Here is an 18,844-nt window from a genome sequence, read left to right on the forward strand (position 1 = left end):
TATATTAGCTACTTAATAAATGCTTGTTGATTTGATTGTTTCTAAGAGAGTACTGTATGGAGGAAAACAATCTATACTCTGCATTTTAGCCAAAATCTGTCAGAGGCAATTTATTAGTGTGCAAGCATTTCTTCTTGAGATAGGTTCCAACCCTTCTTCTTATCAAAATATCCCCTCTCCCCCAAGAAATTTTCACCTTAGCATTTTACAGTTATCATGAAACAAAAGATGAAATTCCACAGTGAACTAAAGAGAAGGTGTGTAGTTTAATCTTAGAATTTTTGTTTTACCAAAGAGAACAATTAGGAATGTCAATCTGGGGCACCATTGGAGAAAATATCTTCCTGAAACCAACTGCTGCCTCTTAGGATTCCCCATCTGCTCAGATAATGCTCTTAATTAAATTAGCAAAAAGATATTTCCCCCTCCTAGTTTGGTCATTATCAAGAAAAGCTTCTCAACTGATTTTAGTTTCCAAAAATCGCTCTCCCTCCCTCAAACTGATTAAGTTTTTTTAGTCAAGGAAGACTGGGTAAATCTTTGATTCAAGTGAGACATCAGACAAGAACACCGTCATAATACTACGTCTTAATATTTTTATAACACTATCATTAATGTTCCTCAAATGCCCAAAATAGTTTTCTTCAATTTGAAATTGTCCATATGTGTCTGCAGTGACTTTGCCAAGCAAGAGAACACATGTGCATGCCCAAACCCTTTGAGTGCATAGTAACACTATAGAAGACTTTCTCCACCATCCCATCCTACCATTCTCATACATAATCCCTTTCACCCTCACCCTCACCCTCACCTAGCATAAATGTCTGAGGTCCAAAGCTTCCTGGAGGGATGGTGGAATAGATATGGAAAAAATCATTGTCCTTCCCCTCCCCCCCCGCCCCACCCCGAGGCAATGGGGTGAAGTGAACTCCCTCCAGGAGGGCAGGGACTGTCTTTTGCCTCTTTTTGTATCCCTGTGCTTAGCACATAGTAGGTGCTTAATAAATTATTAACTAGCTGATCTTTACAAAAATAAATTAAAAGAAACTTCAGCTTCCATGCAAACACTCAGGCTAATGATATACCGAATATAAGACAGACTTTATTTAACCCAGCAAAAAATGCAAAACAGTAGTGACTCCCATCTTAGTACCTGAACAGTTAAAATGATCCTTCTAATTTTTCTTCTACCTCTCAGGGTCTCTACCTCCTTGGGGACTACCCTAGGGTTGAGGGTCCCTGAAAAGGGAAGGCAATGGGGTCATTAAGGAGTTGACCCTTTCTCCCCCTAGCTAAGTCCCTCTTCCCCCAGAGAACCTATACAGTTTTCCAGATTTATGTTATCGTCTTACAGTTGAGGCTCTCTTCACGGTCCCATAGAAGGATAGTATTCAGCGTCAAGCAATAACCCTGGGCACCCCATAGCCCTCCTGACTTAGAGTCCTTAACAAAGGGAAAGAACTGAGAATTACTAGAAAATTGATCATAGGCTCATAGATTTGGAATGGGAAGGGACTTAAGAGTTTATCAAAGCCAACCCTTTCATTTTACAGATGAATAAACTGAGGCCCAGAGAGGACAGGTGACTTGCCTAGAGTCACAGGCTCCTAAGTATCTGAGGGAGGACTCCAACCCGGGTCTTTTTGACTCTAAGTGTAGTGCATTAGATTATGCTGCCTCTCAACCCCTTTCCCTAGATCTGCAGAGTCCAGTTAACCTAACAATGCCAATAAAAAGGTAAGCTCCCCAGATTCGCTTCTCTACTTGGAAGCTGTATCCAGCTCTTTCTTGGTTCCAAATTCTTCTGCTCAGTCCAGGAACTCAGCATCATCCTCCAGTGTCCAGAAAGCTTGGTGTGGGGGTTACCTTATTTGTCTTGGAAATCTTTATTCCTCTGCCACACAGTTCCTTCTTCTCTCAGGGCGATGGGCTTCCCTGGGAGAGCCTCAGAGGCATGCACGCTTTTCTTTATGGGGAATCTTGAATCTAGACTCCAGTCTGGAGGTGGGCCTCTCCTCTCCTCTCCTCTATGTGTCTGCTCTCCCTTTTAAAAGCCAAGTCTAAGGGCCTGACTCGGACACATGACCAGCCATGATTCAGTCATTCTCAAATGTGGTGTCAGTGGTCGCGATGACAGTTTGTACAGGGAGCCGTCTTCAACGATTAGACCAAAGGCCCCATCCATGGGCACACTCACGTCCTACACAATGATTGGTTTTGAGACAAGACGATGAAGTGATTACTAAAGCTGGTTTTTATGGACACATGGCATCTTAGAAAATAAGGTTAGTCCCAATATCTAACAATGCAGAGACACTTTAACCACAACAGGTGATGTGAAACTTCTAGAGCAGAGGTGGGAAACCTGCGGCCCTTGAGGTCCTCAAGTGCGGCCCTTTGACTGGATCCAAACTTCGGTGGGCCACTTGAGGCCGAAGGTTCCCCACCCCCGTTCTAGAGCTTTTGGCATCCCAACAACCCCCAGATCATTAATACTTAAAGTATTTATTCTAAATGCCCGCCACATACATGAACACAAAGCAATCTGCAATGGGCTGGATGATTTCAGAGAGTATAATCACCAGCCACTGTCCATCAGTTCTTCAAAACCCAATTTAGCAGCCAGCTGGAACACTGAAGACGTATTTTTCCCCCATATCGATAGTGCATAAAATGAATTAATTAGCTGATTATTAGAAGGTAAGCTCCTTGAGGGATGGGGCCATCTTTACTTTTTGCTTATGTCTGAATCCCTTGCACTTAGCACAGTGCCTGGCACGCAGTAAGCACTTAAATGCTTGCTGACCGACTTGTGGATGAACACGAAGATGCTTTCCCAAGGAAGTAGTGGTTGGAATTTCATCTGCTTGCATAGTTCATTCACCAAGCTTGAGTGGACAGGAAGATCTCAGGTCCTCATGAGTGGTGCCCTTTCATCTGAGGTGCCCTGAGGAATACACAAAGCAAGGAAGAAAGACTTAGATTCAGGAGGGTTAGGCCCTTTATCCAAGGACTGAAAAGGGAGGCTGGGAGGATCCGACCAAAGGGATTTATAACAAAGTCCTGGCTCAGGAAACCAGTCCTAGGATTCCTGTGTAAATAGGGCATGGCCAAAAATAACAGGAACAAGGTACCGAGGGTTTCGTATGTGCCTTACAAAAATAATCTTCATTTATAAGGTTACTACCTTACGCTGTTGGGCTGAGGTGGAAAAGAAAAGTGATTCAACCTGGCAGGAAAGCTTTCTGGGGACTGACCCTTGGGACTCCATTTGGGGTTTTCTTGGAGTGGTTTACCATTTCCCTCTCCAGCCCATTTTACAGATGAGGAAACTGAGGCAAATGGGGTTTGCCCAGGGTCACACAGCTAGGAAGTGTCTGAGGCCAGATTTGAACTCAGGAAGATGAGTCTTTCTTACTCCAGGCCTGGTGCTCTATGCACTATGGCATCACCTAGCTACCCATTATGGGACTGCTGTAGGGCTAGTACCAAAAAATCTGAAATGACAACCAAAAACCTGCACCTAACACACAGCGCATTTACTTCAGTAGTTCATAAATGTATAGTTTCATGCTTGTGGGCATTCCTCTACCAACATATTGCAAGCCTCTCCCTCTCTTAGTAGATTGTTCAAGAATTCCTTTGGCTAAAAGAATTCATTACACAGTGGCCACCCTGGTGACTGGCCTGTCCACATGTAGCTAGGCTGTTCCTCAGGAGAGGGACACACGGTCAGGAACATGCTGGAGCCAGCTCAAACCGGCTGCTGCTGAATTTTCATCATGAATGTTTATACCTCCAAAATTTAGCAAGCACTCCAAATCAGGGCTTGAGTGATTGTTGTCTAGACTTAAGAAAGTATAAATGATAAAGATTAGACTTAAAGTGTGTTGTCTACGACCATCCCCATGGCCCCATCTCCCTCATTCCTCCCCTCCACCTCCACCATTCCTTGCCGCCAGGGCTGGCTGTAGCACATTTCTGGAGACGGTTCATTGCCATGTTAATATTAAAGACCCCTCCAGTTTGCTAAGATCTGCTTGTGCCTGTCCTTTATGGGCCACTAGATGGCGCCATAGTACTTCCTTCTAGACACTAAAAATTTTATTGATGCTTTTAGGTGGGGGGAATATACCTGTCACCATCAAGCAAAACGCATATCTAGGGCTTGGCCAAGATTGCATTCACCATCCGCTTTCTCTGCTCCGAGGTGGGAGCTACTTTTCCTCATTAATCATCATGTAAAGTAATGATTAGCGGCTATTTGATCAGCTGTGAAGTTTTTCAGAGGAATTTCCTTCGCATTGTTAGTGTAGTTATCATGTAAACTGTCCTTCTGGCTTGCTTCATTTCGGTCTTCATTCTTTCATACAAATCTTTGCTGGTTTCTCTGTGATATTTGTTATTTCTTACAGCACGAAAATATTCTATCCCATTAATAAATCACAATTCTTTTGCTCTTTCCACAACTGATGAGCACTCCCTTAGTTTCTAGTTCTTGGCTACCACAAAAGTACCATCAGAAATATTTTTGTCTATGAGTCCTTTCCCTCTGCCTTTGATCTTTTTGGAAGATAAACCTAGTAGTGATCTCCTTACTCCCAATTTATCCAGCAATAATGTAAACAAGGAATTTTCCTGTTCAATATTAGGATCCTGAATCTAAGCTTCATGCATTTACAACTAGAGGACAGTTAATCCCTCAACTGTGATTATCCAACAGGATAATCAAAAGACCATGGCGCCCACTCACTCACCTCTTCTGTAGACCCTTGTCCTTTGCATGCCATCCAGGTAAAGATCAAACCCAAGAATACTCCCAGGGCCATGATGATGTAGGGGATATTGGTGATGACCATAGTGGTATTTATTACAGACTTGAGTTTTGTTGCAGAATCTTGATCAATACGAACATTCTGGAAAGACAAGGAAAGATATTCCCATCGGACAGAGTAACTGACACTCAGGAAGATAGCTCAAGGTTGGACATTTGTTCTTAGCTTGATACTGATAGACCCTTTCCTCTAGACTGCTTCACAAAGTACAATATGTTGTCCTTTAAGCCAGTAGGGACAAACTCAGGTAGAAATGGGGGTCACTAAATCATATATAAGTATCCTTGTGGGTTACATATTGACTTAGAAAACTACCTATCAACATTACCTATGTTTTATTGTATTTTTACTTATTTTGCTAAATATTTCCCAACTATATTTTAAGCTGGTTCAGGCCACACTAGGTGTCTCCTTTTTCCTGCTACAAACATCTTAAAGTATACACTTTTATGTGTACATGATAGCTCCCTCAATAGAAGTAAGCTTCTTGAGGGCAGGGCCTCCTCATTCATTACCCCTACACCTTGAGGCTTTAGCCACTGAATTTATGACTGCTATCCTTGAAGAAAGGGCCTACCCATGGGAACATAATTGAGGGGGGAAAAACTTGTCTTTCTTCTTCAGAATTGAGGGGGCCAACAGAAAGGAAAAGATATAAAACAGAATGTGGATTTGCAAAGGATTCTGTCAATATTTCTCTTAAATAACAGGTGTCTCAAATACATTCAAATTGTGATTTTTCTTTAGAACAATCTGATTTGCACATTAAGTCATCTGGAATAAATGAATGTGAATAGGGAAACATTCCACATGAGAGAAACACATCTTTGAGGATGCAGGGATTATAACTGCCCAATCTGCAAGAAAAATCACTGAGGCAGAGCTCCGAGCCCTATATTTAAAGGGTCCATGGTTCCATCTAATGAAGTGGACCTCAGATCTTCCTCATGATCTGAGCTGCCCCCTTCTTCCAGAGACTTGTTTTCATAAGACTTGATGACCAGATTTGATACTTGAACACCTTAGAAGGGCTACACAAAATGCAGAATACCACTGGCTCAGACCTTGCTTCGTGGGCCAAAAATGATGTGTCAGCTAGAAATGGTATGTCAACAGCAGGGTCTCAGTTAGGCAAAGCACGAGACATCTCCACTAAGTTGTCATAAGATGGTCACCTGATCATGTTGGACAAGAGAGAGTGGTCTGGGGCTACAAGAATAAGTTGAGGGACTTTCCATGTAATTGAGTCACCTCCGCCATGCTAGGCTTGGTCACCATAACAAGGAAAAACAAGGGTGAAGGGCCTCTAGTTACCTTCCTATGATTAAGCAAGTGAATTTACAATCTACAGTTCATAGCTCTGGGACGTAATATACAAACTTATAATCACTACCCGCTTGGAATCATATCACATTAATTCATACTGTTTGAAATAGAACAGAAGTACAAATGAATCATCTCTCACAAGGGGATATTTTGGGATACAATGAATAAATGATTCCCACTCTTTGTCTGAGGCATGATCTAGGTTCCCTATGACGGCGTCGAAATACCTGCCTTGATAATATGGCTAATGGGAAACTGGGACAGTATAAAGGGACCAGATTTTCCGAGTACCCATAACAACCCAACAAGGGTTGTCAAAACTATCCTCGATAGTTACTCAACATAGCTATAACTGAAGCCCATAGGTAATCCCCAAACTTCATCTGAGTCATTCATTTAATCCTGTCTTCCCTCTAAATTTGAATGAGTACCTCTCTGTCAGCTTCCTGATAGAGCATAACAATGTTTCTCATAACAATGAGCTATGAAGAAAAGAAGAGGTCTACTTGGTTTTTTTTAGTACAATGGAAATTATACTGAGTCAGAGGCCATGGGTTCAAATCCTGCCTCTGACATTTATTACTTGTATGACATTAATCAAGCAAACCTCCCTAATTTTCCTCATTTGTAAAATGAGGGGTTTCGACTAGATGGTCTACCTTTCAGCTCTAGAGCTGGGATCTCAGAATCATTGGTGATACACAAACTGGAATAAATACATACACATATGTGTGTATATATAGACACATAAGTCAGTTTTATATATAATTGATATATGTATACAGTTATCCCTTCCACATCACAAGGGTTAGGTCATGGTGATATGGAAAATCTGCATAAAATTTTTGGCCTTCCCTTTTATACCAGAGAAGAAGTCTGAATTATTATGGTATTAAAAGACAAAATATGTTGATATTATATAATACTACACACATATTTTATGCATTTCTGAGTTTCTAAACTTTTTCTGTGTTGTCTGCTGGCCTTCATGGGCTGTTTGCAGCTTTCACAAAATTCTGATTTCATTTCTCATGCCAACCCAAGATATATTGAAACTACAATGGAGAACGCTGTGATGTGGAAGGCATAACTGTATGTGCATATAAATGTGTGTATATGCATATATGTGTGTATATATGTATATTAATACACTATCTCATTTTAATAACTGATGATCAGAGTTTTGTTTCATTCTTACATTCTTTTACACTGGTAACTTCTTCCAGAACTCTCTCTTTCACAGGTATGACTGTTGGCTACCTCTCCTCATTCTTGATTACAACCTGCCCCACCTTTTGAGTCTCAGGCACCTCCTTAGGAAGTAGATTCGTGTGATACACATCACCAGAAATTGTCCGTAGGATGACAAACAAGTGTGGATTTTTGTGGGGTTAATTGCAGGCTTGTTTTTTGAAACATCAACCTCTTCCTTCAACTATCTTTAAATCACAAACATATTTTTAAAACTTGGACATCATTACAAACCATTTTTCCAACTGGAGAATCCCAATCTTCTCAACCAACCAAACCCATGTGCTCCTGAGACTTACCTCATTTAGATACATGACTGGGAAGACCAAGCTCTTGATATTTCCAGTTTCACTACAAAAAAAGAAAGGATGGTAACATTTCCCAATATTTCTATACAACATAAAAACACATCACCAGAGGCAATTAGGTGACGCAGTGGATAGAGAACTGGCTCTGGCCTCAGACATGTGACAGTTGCTAGCTGTGTGACCCTGGACAAGTCACTTAACCCTGACTGCCTCGTCAAAAAAAAAAAATCACCACAAGGACACATTAAACCGAAGTGACAAACTTGTAACATGAAAACAGTTGTAAGACTAAAGGGGAAACTGAGATTCCTTCCTTTGTCTTACTGAATTCTCGGTTGTTTTCTTATAAATGAATGTAGATCAGCAATTAAATTCAAATTATCTTATAACTCTAGATTCATCAGTTAAATCCATTCATTCATTCAACAAAAATATACTAAGTGCCTTCTCCATGTGCCAATTTTGCATACTCTTGAGGTATGCCTGTGAACTAATGTTGCCTGTTTTTAAATGAACATGCCAGAATTTTTATGTCCAAAATGAATATTCCTTTCATTCACTTGGGCTTAAGGCTATCTACCTACAAGTATGAAGCAATCATGCCTCAAAACATTTTTGGAGCTCTTTTGCTCAATGGTGTATTGCTTTGCATATTCCTAGCACGATAAACCTTCATCATTTAGAAATGAATAATTCACATTTGTCTGTTCTGTTTTATGGAAATTATTTTTTTGCCTCAGAAGCCTCAAAGTATTGTTATACCCATTTTATAGATGAGGACACAGGTAGTACATGAACCTGTGTCTTCTATCTCCAAGTTGAGTCCTCTTTACACTTTCCAGGCCATCTCTGTCCACTTATGAGGATAGAATTTTGTGTGGGGGCGAGGGGAAGATGGGGGAGGAAGTGATGGGGACCAGCCCAAAATTATTAGAAGCTGATTTAAGTGAGTGATAAGGTGAGTGACCCCTTATTCAACTTATTAAAGAACCTATTGTGTGCAGCACACTGGACCAAGCCCTGGAAAACTAGAAAGGCAGGAGGGGGTTGGGTTATAAAGGGCTCTGAATGTCAAACAGAACCTTTTGTATTTGCTCCTAGAGGCAAGAGGGAGCCCCTGGAGTTGACTGAGTAGGGGGTGACTTGATCAGACCTGTGCTTTTGGAAAATCACTTTAGTGGCTGAATGGAGGATGCATTGGAGTATGGAGAGATTTGAGGCAGGCTGACCCACCAGCAGGCTACTGTAATAATCCAGGAGTGAGGTAGGGAGGGTCTACACTAGAATGGTGGCAGGGTCAGAGGAGAGAAGGGGGTATATGCAAGCAATGTTGCAAAGGTGAATTTAAGATGTCTACTAAACCTCTAGCTCAAGATATCTGAGAGGCAGTTGGAGATGTGAGATTAGAGGTCAGCAGAGAGATTGGGGCAGGAAGGGTAGATGTGAGTGTCAACACAGAGATGGTAATTAAATCTATGGGAGATGACGAGATCATCAAGTGAAGTAGTATAGAGGGAGAAAAGAAGAGGACCTAGGACAGAACCCTGGGGGACAGCTATGGTGAGAGGCCATGATTTGGAGGAGAATCCAGCAAAGGAGAGAGAAAGGAAGAGGTCAGGGAGGGAGGAGGAAAACCAGGACAGACTGGTGTCCTGAAAACCTGGAGAGGATATTCAAGTAGGAAAGACTTCATGGAGAAGGTGGGTTTTGAGCTGAACCTTAGACAAAGAACAGATTTTTGACAGGAGGAAATGGGAAGGAAGGCATCTCAGGGAAAAGAAATAGCATAGGGGTGATTAAGAACAAGAAGTATTTCAAAGCCTGTTTGGCTCAAGCGCAGAGCTTTGGGAGACAAGGCTTGAAAGTAGGTGAGGTCCAGAGGGCAGGGAGCAAGGGGCCAGGCCGTGGAAGGCAAAGAATTTCAGGCTAGAAGAACAGATTGTTCCTGGATGCAATGGAGAGCTTCTTTTGAAGAGGAGAGTGATGATGAAGGCAGTGCCCTAAAAAAAGTTATCCGAGGGCGGTGTGTAGGATGGACTGGAAAAGGAAAAATACAGAGTATAAAGGCAAGGAAAATGGTTAAGAGCTAGGGAGATTGCCAAGTAGCAAGTGATCAGGGCTCGAACCAGTGTGGTAGCAATAAGGATAGAAAACCATAGATATGAGAAACATTGCAGGTGACATGCAGTCTACATTCCAATAGCCTCTCTGAAGAGGCCAACTGTATACCAAACCCCATAGGGCAGGAGTCAGCAGGGGACACCGCCTCTGTCACCAATGAACATTGTCAATGGATTTAAATTATTCTTTGCTATTATTACAAAAAAAGGGGGGGAGGGAAGACTTACTCAAATCCTTCTATCTGTCGGATGTGAACATTGACCTGTAACCTCTTGGATCCTCTTAGGATAATCCCAGTCAGCTGAAAATTAAGTAGAGCAAAGGGGGAAAATATTAAAAGAAAGGATATTTTAAAATTTAAAAATAAATATTAAAATATTAAAACAAATATTTAAAAGGACACACACTATAAGAACAACCCACACAAAATAGTCCAAATCATAAAGAACAATATTGACCCCAAATCAGAGACACTTCATCCTGCTCTTTGAGGGGAGGGAAGGGCAGCAATGAGTACAGGACATTGTGTATAATATCAGTTTTCTTTTATATATTGATGGATTTTACTGAATTTTTTTTCCCTTTTTTTGAAAAATTCTTTGTTATGAGGGATGGCTTTCTGGAAGGGAAGAAGGGGAAGGATACAGAGAGAAATCTAAGTGATTTGTAAAGTGGATTTTTTTTTAATCTTTTGCTTTTCCATCATCTAGATAACAGTAAGAATCTATTTTTAAAAAGCATAAATGTGACTTCTTGCTTAGAATTTCATTTCATTCTACTTCCGACCAATACTGAGGCCTCTCTACAAGGCTTAGTGGACAACCCAATAGTAGGAACTCTAATAAAAAGAAAAGAGACTATGAATGCTCACTTAAAATATAGGCTCGCAGGGCCTAGAGCTAGAAGTGACCTCTGCATTGATTTTGGCCGCCTCTCTCATTTTATAAATGAGGAATCCAGGACTCAGAGGGCAAGTGCATTGCTCAAGATTATCCCAGTGGTAACAGAGTCACCCTGTGAGTGTGGCTTCGAAATCCAAAGCCAGAACTAGCCCAGAGTGCATTTTTCTGGCTTCTTGCAGAGAAGAGGTAACAGGATGGTTCAAACTATTTTTTTTCAGCCATAATGGCATAATAAAGATTAGCAAAACACCAAGTCATGCAGAAAGTGTAAGGAAGCAGAAATGGAGCTTTGACCCTCAACAAAAGCACAGCTGTCTCATGCAAGGAGAACCTAAGTCTGAAGCCAAGTAACTGATGGATAGAGAAGCAGGACGAAAACCAGGAACTCCCCTTCATGATTCAGCTGAATGAGACCCTTCTGGAGCCAAGAGAACCTCCCTTCAAAATGTTGTCATTCAATCACATGGACCCCAAGCAAAGGAGCTGCTGGTAAGGAGAGGTTACGGGGACTAGAACAGATTCTTAGTGGGCTGAGAGGGAAGGGAAGTGTGTGCTCCTAGAAATGCAGGAAAGGTTCACACATGCGTGACACACACAGAGTCTGTCACTAATGAATATCTATTTGCCAATGGATTTAGATTAATCTTTGCTATTATTACAAAAACAGGGGGAAAGACTCAAATCCACACATGTGAACAAAACTGAAGAGGAAAAACATTTTAGGCAAAACACTAAAAATTCAAGTTCAAATTAGTCAATCCACCATGAAGTATTTACTAAGTGATTATTATTTGCCAAACACTGTGATAAGTGCAAAGAAAAAACAAAAATAGACCCTGCCTTCAAAAAGCTCAGATTCTAACGGGGGAGACAACACATACATATTATATGTGTATGTATGTATGCGTGTGTGTGTGTGTATGTACCTACATATATATATATATATATATATATGTATATATGTACCTACATATATATGCACACACACACACACACACATATATATCTGTACATGAAACATAAATATAGAGGACAAGGGAATAGCAGCAGTGGGAAGCAGGAAAGGCCTCCTGGAAGAAGTGTTCCTTGGGTTGAGTCTTCAGGAAGGCAAGGATTCTAAGAGCCAATAGGTAATAAAGAGGGAGAGCGTGCCAAGAATGGTTCAAAGGCACAGGGAGTTGGCATGGAGAGCAGTCATATGTTAAAAGGGCTGGAAAGATAGGGAAGGGTAGGTTCTGAAGGGCTTTAAATGCCAAAGAGAAGTATTAAATTTTATTCTAGAGGTAATAGGGAGCCATTGGGAATTACTGAGTGAGGGTGAAGTTGACACCAAGAGATCCATGCTTTAGGAAAACCACTTTGGCAGCTTAGTGGAGGATGGATGGGAAAAGGGAGAGACTTGAGGGGAGAAGATAAATTAGAAGGTTATTGCAAAGTGGAATAAAGAGGCAATAATAAAGTTCTGAACTAAGGTTGTAGCTATTTGAGCAAAGAGAATGGAAAGTATGTAAGAGATGTAGAGAAAAAAATTATAACATTTAGCAACTAAGTATGTGTGATGAGTGAGAGAGAGTCAAGGATGACACTGAAGTTGTAATGTAAGTGACTAAAAGATGGCGTCCTTGACAGAAATAGGGAATTGGGAAAAGGGTAAGGTTTTGGGGGAAAGAACTTCTGTTTTGGATATGTTCAGTTCGAGATACCTAAGGGGGAATCTAGTTCAAAATACCCAATAAACATTTGATGATAAGGTCCTGGAGTTCAAGAAAAAGGCTATCTAGGAATGATCATTGGACCCATGGGAATGGGACTTGGGGGGCATCCTCAGTGAATGAGCATGACATAAATAAAGATCCTGCCGAAGAGACTGGTAGAGTTAGAGACAGAGTTAGACAGAAAGAAGATGAACCGAGAGAAAGTAGATATGAAGATGGGGGGGAATAGAGAGACCACATCCAGGCCTTGATTAGTGTGAATAACGAATCCTGAGAAGTGGTTGCATGTATTCATTCACACTATTCAAAGTTATAATTATGTAAATTTGGTCATTGGTTCCAGCCCAACGGAAATATGCAGTGTCAACTTGAGTAACATGACCACTGAACACAGTTATTATATCCAGGAGGAGAAGGTGGTCAACCACGTCAAATGCTCAAGGCCATTATATGTAGCAATGAAGAGATAATTGGCAACCTTGGAGAAAGTAGTTTCAATTGGATGAAGCCTGACCAAAGAAGGTTTAAAGAGTGAGAAGAAAGAAAATGGAGGTACCAAAAATAGATTGGCTTATTAAAGGAATTTAAGGTTAAACAAAATGGACCACGCCTATAATCCCTGATACTAGGGAGGTTGAGAGTTCTGAGCTGCAGAATGGCTAAAGCCAACCAGGAGTCCACACTCTGGCATCAACATGGTGAGCCCCTGAAAGTGGGGAGCTGCCTAGAGAGGGATGGATCTGTCCAGGTTTGAAAATAAGCAGGTTGAAGCTTCATTTTTTCCATATAGTATACTCTCCATGGAAAATCCATTCTTCCATGACATCTGCAAACGTTTCATCTCCCCCCACCTCCACTCCTGCCACTCCCAAGAGGCCCCTCTAGCAATGGCTCAGTTTCCCTTACTTCAGCTGCTACTACTACCTATTCCTACCACCCGAAGCTTCTACCCGGTTCTTAAGCCACAGTCCTCTGTTATCGTGATTCTTTTCTGCTGCTGCCCTTGCCTTCAGACTCTCTGCACCTTCCCCCTGCCCCAAGGACTAGTGGGACCCATTATTGCAGCTACTAGATGCCTACTTCTCTCCTCCAAACTTGGAATTAGAATTTTTCCAACCTGTGTCTCCCCTACTTACTCCAATGGCAATAGGCAAGCAAGCCACCCCTCTAGTATATTTCCAAACACTTACAGAGGTTCTTAACCTGGGGTCAGTGAATTTGTTTTTTAAAATATTTTGATAACTATATTTCAATATAATGGTTTTCCTTTGTAATCCTATGTCTTTCATATGCATTTAAAAACATGATTCTGAGGAGGGTTCCAGAGGCTTCACCAGACTGCCAAAGGGATCCCGGACATAAAAAAGGTTAAGGACCCCTGACTTGGAAGAGAGGAGCATAGGTGTTCATGAAATGTTCCCTTGCCAGGGCCCTTAGAATTTTATTTATGGAAGATGAAGAGGAAGTCTTGTAATATGGACTGGAAAGTGCTAGGCTAGGTTTCCTTTCCCATTAAAGCTGAGGTCATTTTTTTTTAGAGGGCTCAGTGTAATGCACCTGACCCACAGGAATGGTGTGGAGAAGAAATCCTCCGGCAGCCTGAGGAGACTGTACTCACCGGGTTGATATCCAAGAATGTTTCGTGGTCTTCCTTATTTGGATTCATGCCTTTCACAGCTGAAATAAAGTTCTCATCTGCTTGGTAGAAGTGTGGAGAAGACAGAAAGATGGGAACACCTGTATTTCAGAAGAACAGAGGGAAATTTTGTTGGATACTTAAATACTTTGTATGATCTGCTTTGTCTGAGTTGTCTTCCTAATTAGAATATAAGCTCCTCAAGGGCAGGGGCAGTTTTTACTTTTTCTTTGTGTCCCAGCACAAAAGCGGGACATAATAAGCTTAGCAAATGCTTGTTGATTGAATGATTAATGAAGCCAAGAATAAAAATCCTTCAACCACACACCCAGCTTCTAGGGAAAAAGGTTGAATGCAGTGACTCCTGGTAGAATCTTTGGGGCTGAGGATGGCTTTGGTTTTGTACCCCTAGCAGCTATCATAGGGTCTTGCACAAAGTAGAGATTTCATAGATTTTGGCTGAATTGGTTGAAATCCCATTTGTTTAAGGAACTCTGATTTAGCACATATATATATATTGATAATCTATTACAAGTACAGCTGGGTATATAGAAATTCGTGACCAAAGCTAGAATTACATCAGTTCACATTTGCCTGAACAACCAGGATTATTCAATATTGCTCGCAAGTCAATGGCAGAGGTTGGAACTAGGAATCTTGGCCCTGCATCCTCCACTTCTATAACCCTTATTAACTTCTTTAGGCCACATGAGCCAGAGACATTCCTAACCCTGAAATCATCCCCCAAAAGGGTTTTTAAACCATTTGGGTAATGGAGCAAAGGATAATTTTCCATCTTGATTTGTAGCAAAAGGGCAAGGAATGATCAATATTTCCTAAGACTATAAAATTTAAGGTATGATAACATGAAATGACATCTGTACGGTATGTTTCCCAAACTACTACATTCCTTAAAACCCAAGCATTTCACAATGGGGATCCCTGAGAAATGGCCATTCCAGCTGGGATTGGTCACTGTTTCTACAGCTAACTGCCTTCATGGTGATGGGGTCAAGCCCCAGTGTTTTGTGAATTCTGGAAACACTGGTCCAGAGAAAATGTTCAAGAGGCAGCAGCCTCACAGTGAATTTCACATCTGGTGGATCATCAGAGCATCAAATTCTACCCACAGGGTTTGTTTAGTGGGTTTGAAAAACCATTTCATTTCCCTGGTTCTTGTCTTCCTTATATGTAAAATGAGGTTTTCTGACCTTCTAACTGACAAAATTGTAGGAAGTATTAGCTCAATGTTAAAAAAAAAAACCAACCCACAAACCACCAACCTCATCATGGTAAAGCTAAGTAGAATATTTCTGATTATTTCAGTTTGGTGTGTACATTCTCTCTTTCTCTCTCCATCATTCCCAGTCTCCATCTCTGTCTCTCTCTTTCTGTCCCTAACTCTATTTCACTGTCTGTTTCTTCTTCTCCCTTCCTTCCTTCCCTCCCTCCCTCTGTTTTGCCAAAATACCATTTTTTCATTTTAAAAAATCTTTATTATAATGGAATAGGGGAGGGGGAATGGATAGATTCAGAAATGAAAGTAATTCAAAACAAAAAATATCAACACTTTTTAAAAGAAAAGCATTGTTTATCTATCTATCACTTTCAAACTTGCAAAGGACTTTACATATATTATCTCATTCAATCCTCACAACATCCTTGTGGGATAGGTGCTAGCCTTATTTTAAAGATGAGAAAAACGATGCTCAAGGAGTTAAAGTATCTGTCCAGGGTCACATAGCTAACAAGTGTCTGGAGTGAGATTCAAATCCAGATCTTGCAATATCCTAGAAGACAGGTGTCAAACTCACAGCCAGCAGGCAGCCCACAAAATTCCCGACTGCAGCCCCAACCAGATGAAAATGCAATTAGGAAATTAACAAAATAAAAATATGATACAATACAGATAATGTCAATTTGTGGCTTTCCAAGTCAGTATGTGGTCTGCTGGGATGATTCCACTTCTGTTTGAGTTTGACTGTTCTAAAGGACCCTAAGTTAGAAGGTAGGAATGTCTCTGATGATCTGCAAACTTAGTAACAGTGTGTGTTTGAATACATCTTAGCCTCTTGCGTGCGGGGCGGTAGGATGGGTGGGTAGGGGTTGAGGATCCGGGAAGCACGGTCAAAGACCATCTCCCATACCTTCTGCATTTGAGACACTCATGATCCAGAGCTCTCTTTAAGCTTACTTACCATTCTTACATACACTGACGTTCAGGACACCTGAACCCAAACAGTTTCCTGATGGAGTACAGAAGCAGCTGTTATCAGAGTTATTGGCAAACATTTCAGGTGGTAGGCTAAACCGAAGGGAAGGGATTCCTTCTACACTTCCAATGTCACTGAATGTTAGATACACTGACCTGCAGAGACACAAAGACTGAGTCAATGAGACTGACCCATGAGTGCAGGAACCACAGACTTCAAGGCAAAGCACCCAGATCAGAACACGGCCAAACTACAGTGTTGGCATCCTAGGGACTCACGCCACTGCACAGCTTCCTCTGTCCTTCATCCCAGCGGAGATCTGCATGGAGAGGTTGACTTTGCCACCTCCCCCAGCCTAGATATTGGACATAGTCTTCTACATAGCCTAGATATTGGGAAAGCAGATTTCAAAAGGTTCGGAGTAAAGACAGGTAGGAGCTCAGGGAGTAAAATGCTTCATGAAGGATGGGAGATGCTCAAGAATGAAATTCTAAAGACATGAGGGGAAACAATTCCAAGGAGAAGAAAAGATGGCGTTTGTCTGAAGAGACTGATGTGGATGCCCGGGGAGCTGATCACTCAATGTAGATTGTAAAAAAGAAATGTTCAGAAGATTAAAACAAAGTCAGGGTGCGGAGGGTGGATGTGAGCGTGGCAAAGTCCCCTACAACCAGAGCGAGGAAGGCAAAGAATGAGGCTGTCAAGGAAGGCTGGGAACAAACACAGTGACTGTTTAAGCTAAATGGGGAGAAAATACAGGGGTTTTACTTGGGGGGGGATGGGACAATGATGATGACAAGAGAAAGCAGAAGAGAAGGCTCAATTCATAGTTTGCTTAGGTTTTCTCTGCCAGGAAGAATCACATACTCTCTCTCTCTCTCTCTCTCTCTCTCTCTCTCTCTCTCTCTCTCTCTCTCTCTCTCTCTCGAGACGACAGTCAACATAATTAAGGAAATAGGAAGACAGCACCTAGATGCCCTGGATAAACTCAAGCCACCTGACCCAAATGAACTGGATCCTTAAGTCCTGAAAGAACTCAGCAGATGTGGATAGGAGCCTAAATTTTAAAAAAAGGGGGGAGGGGAGAAGAGAACAGAGATAGTAAACTGTAAGTTACTCTGATTCCCAGAAAAATTCTAGAATGGCTCATTAAAGGGAAGGCTAGCGAACATCTAGAAAGGGAAGCAGCAATTACAAAGAGCCAGCCTGATTTCAACAAGCACAGCTCATGTGAGACTAATCTACTTTCCATTTTTGTTTTGTTTTTGTTTTTTAGGCAATTGGGGTTAAGTGACTTGCCTAGGGTCACACAGCTAGTAAGTGTCAAGTGTTTTGTCTGAGGCCGGATTTGAACTCAGGTCCTCCTGACTTCAGGGCCGGTGCTCTATCCACTGCGCCACCTAGCTGCCCTTACTTTCCATTTTTGGACTAATGAATGAGAGGAATGCTGTGCATTTGGGGGTTGGCCCAGATGACCACCGAGGTCCTGTCCAGCTCTCAAATTTTGTGATTCTTTAGAATACTTGAAGGGTTGACAAATGACAGTTGAAAGAGGCATTATACTGATTCTATGTAGTTCCAAAGGCCAGAACTAGGCTCAGTGGGCAGATTGTAGTCAGAAATGGTCAGCTCAGTATAAGAAATCACTTTCTAATAATTACAGCTGTCCCAGAATGGGACTGAGTGCTTCAGGGGTGGTGGGTTCAAGCATGATGTGGATGATCCATTGGGAGGGGTCTTGAGCTTCATGAGCAACACTAAGATTCTACCTAGAGAGGCTAAAGATGTGGCAGATTATAGAGGCAATGCGGTTTCAGTCAATGGAGCACTGTACTTAATGCCAAAAAGATATGGGTTGGAAACCTGCCTTAGACACATACTAGCTGTATGCTCCTGGGCAAGTCACTTAACCTCTATTTGCCTCAGTTTCCTTACCTGTAAACTGAGATGGTTCGACAGGGTGACCTCTAAGGTCTCTTCCAGCTCTAAATGATTGAATGCATAAAGCATTTATTAAGCGATTAATGTATGCTAAGTGACAGTTAGGTGGCACAGTGAATAGTGCACTGGGCCTGGAGTCAGGAAGACTCATCTTCCTGAGTTCAAATCCAACCCCAGACACTATCTGTGTGACCCTGGGCAAGTCACTTCACCCTGTTTGCCTCAGTTCCCTCATCTGTAAAGTGAGCTGGAAAAGGAAATGGAAAACCACTCCAGTGTATTTGCTGAGAAAACCCCACATGAGGTCACAAAGAGTCGGATATGCCTGAAAAAGGACTCAGCAACAATGACAATGCGCTAAGTGCCGGTACCATAAACAGAAAAGCAAGACAGTTCTTGCTCCCAAGGAGCTCCCGTTCTAATCTGTGATCTTGTGTTCATCATTTGTAGAGGAAAATGGAGGAAACCCACAGAGAAGTGACTCACCCAAGGTCACACCAACAATGATAGAACCAGTATTCAAACTCAGGTCCTCTGACCCCTGAGTCCAGCACTCTTCACTATAACATGCTGCTTTTGTCTTATCTCATTTGCTG

At 41.7% G+C, this 18,844-nt stretch overlaps 1 protein-coding gene across 1 annotated transcript in view; it reads right to left on the bottom strand.

Moving 5' to 3' along the window:
* Positions 1-1,082: 1,082 nt before the first annotated feature.
* The window catches only part of SCARB2 (scavenger receptor class B member 2), a 67,366-nt gene continuing 49,604 nt past the window's right edge, over positions 1,083-18,844 (bottom strand). The window contains exons 7-12 of the mRNA XM_020988438.2: positions 16,293-16,462; positions 14,077-14,195; positions 10,069-10,142; positions 7,712-7,763; positions 4,758-4,916; positions 1,083-2,947 (exon numbers count right to left, since the gene is read on the bottom strand). Of these exons, the coding sequence (XP_020844097.1) occupies positions 2,909-2,947; positions 4,758-4,916; positions 7,712-7,763; positions 10,069-10,142; positions 14,077-14,195; positions 16,293-16,462 (613 nt within the window). The 3' untranslated portion in view covers positions 1,083-2,908. The remainder of the gene's footprint in view (positions 2,948-4,757; positions 4,917-7,711; positions 7,764-10,068; positions 10,143-14,076; positions 14,196-16,292; positions 16,463-18,844) is intronic.

The sequence above is a fragment of the Phascolarctos cinereus genome, unplaced genomic scaffold (genome assembly GCF_003287225.1).
Source record: "Phascolarctos cinereus isolate Bilbo 61053 unplaced genomic scaffold, phaCin_HiC Scaffold_9;HRSCAF=440, whole genome shotgun sequence".
Lineage (NCBI taxonomy): Eukaryota > Metazoa > Chordata > Mammalia > Diprotodontia > Phascolarctidae > Phascolarctos > Phascolarctos cinereus.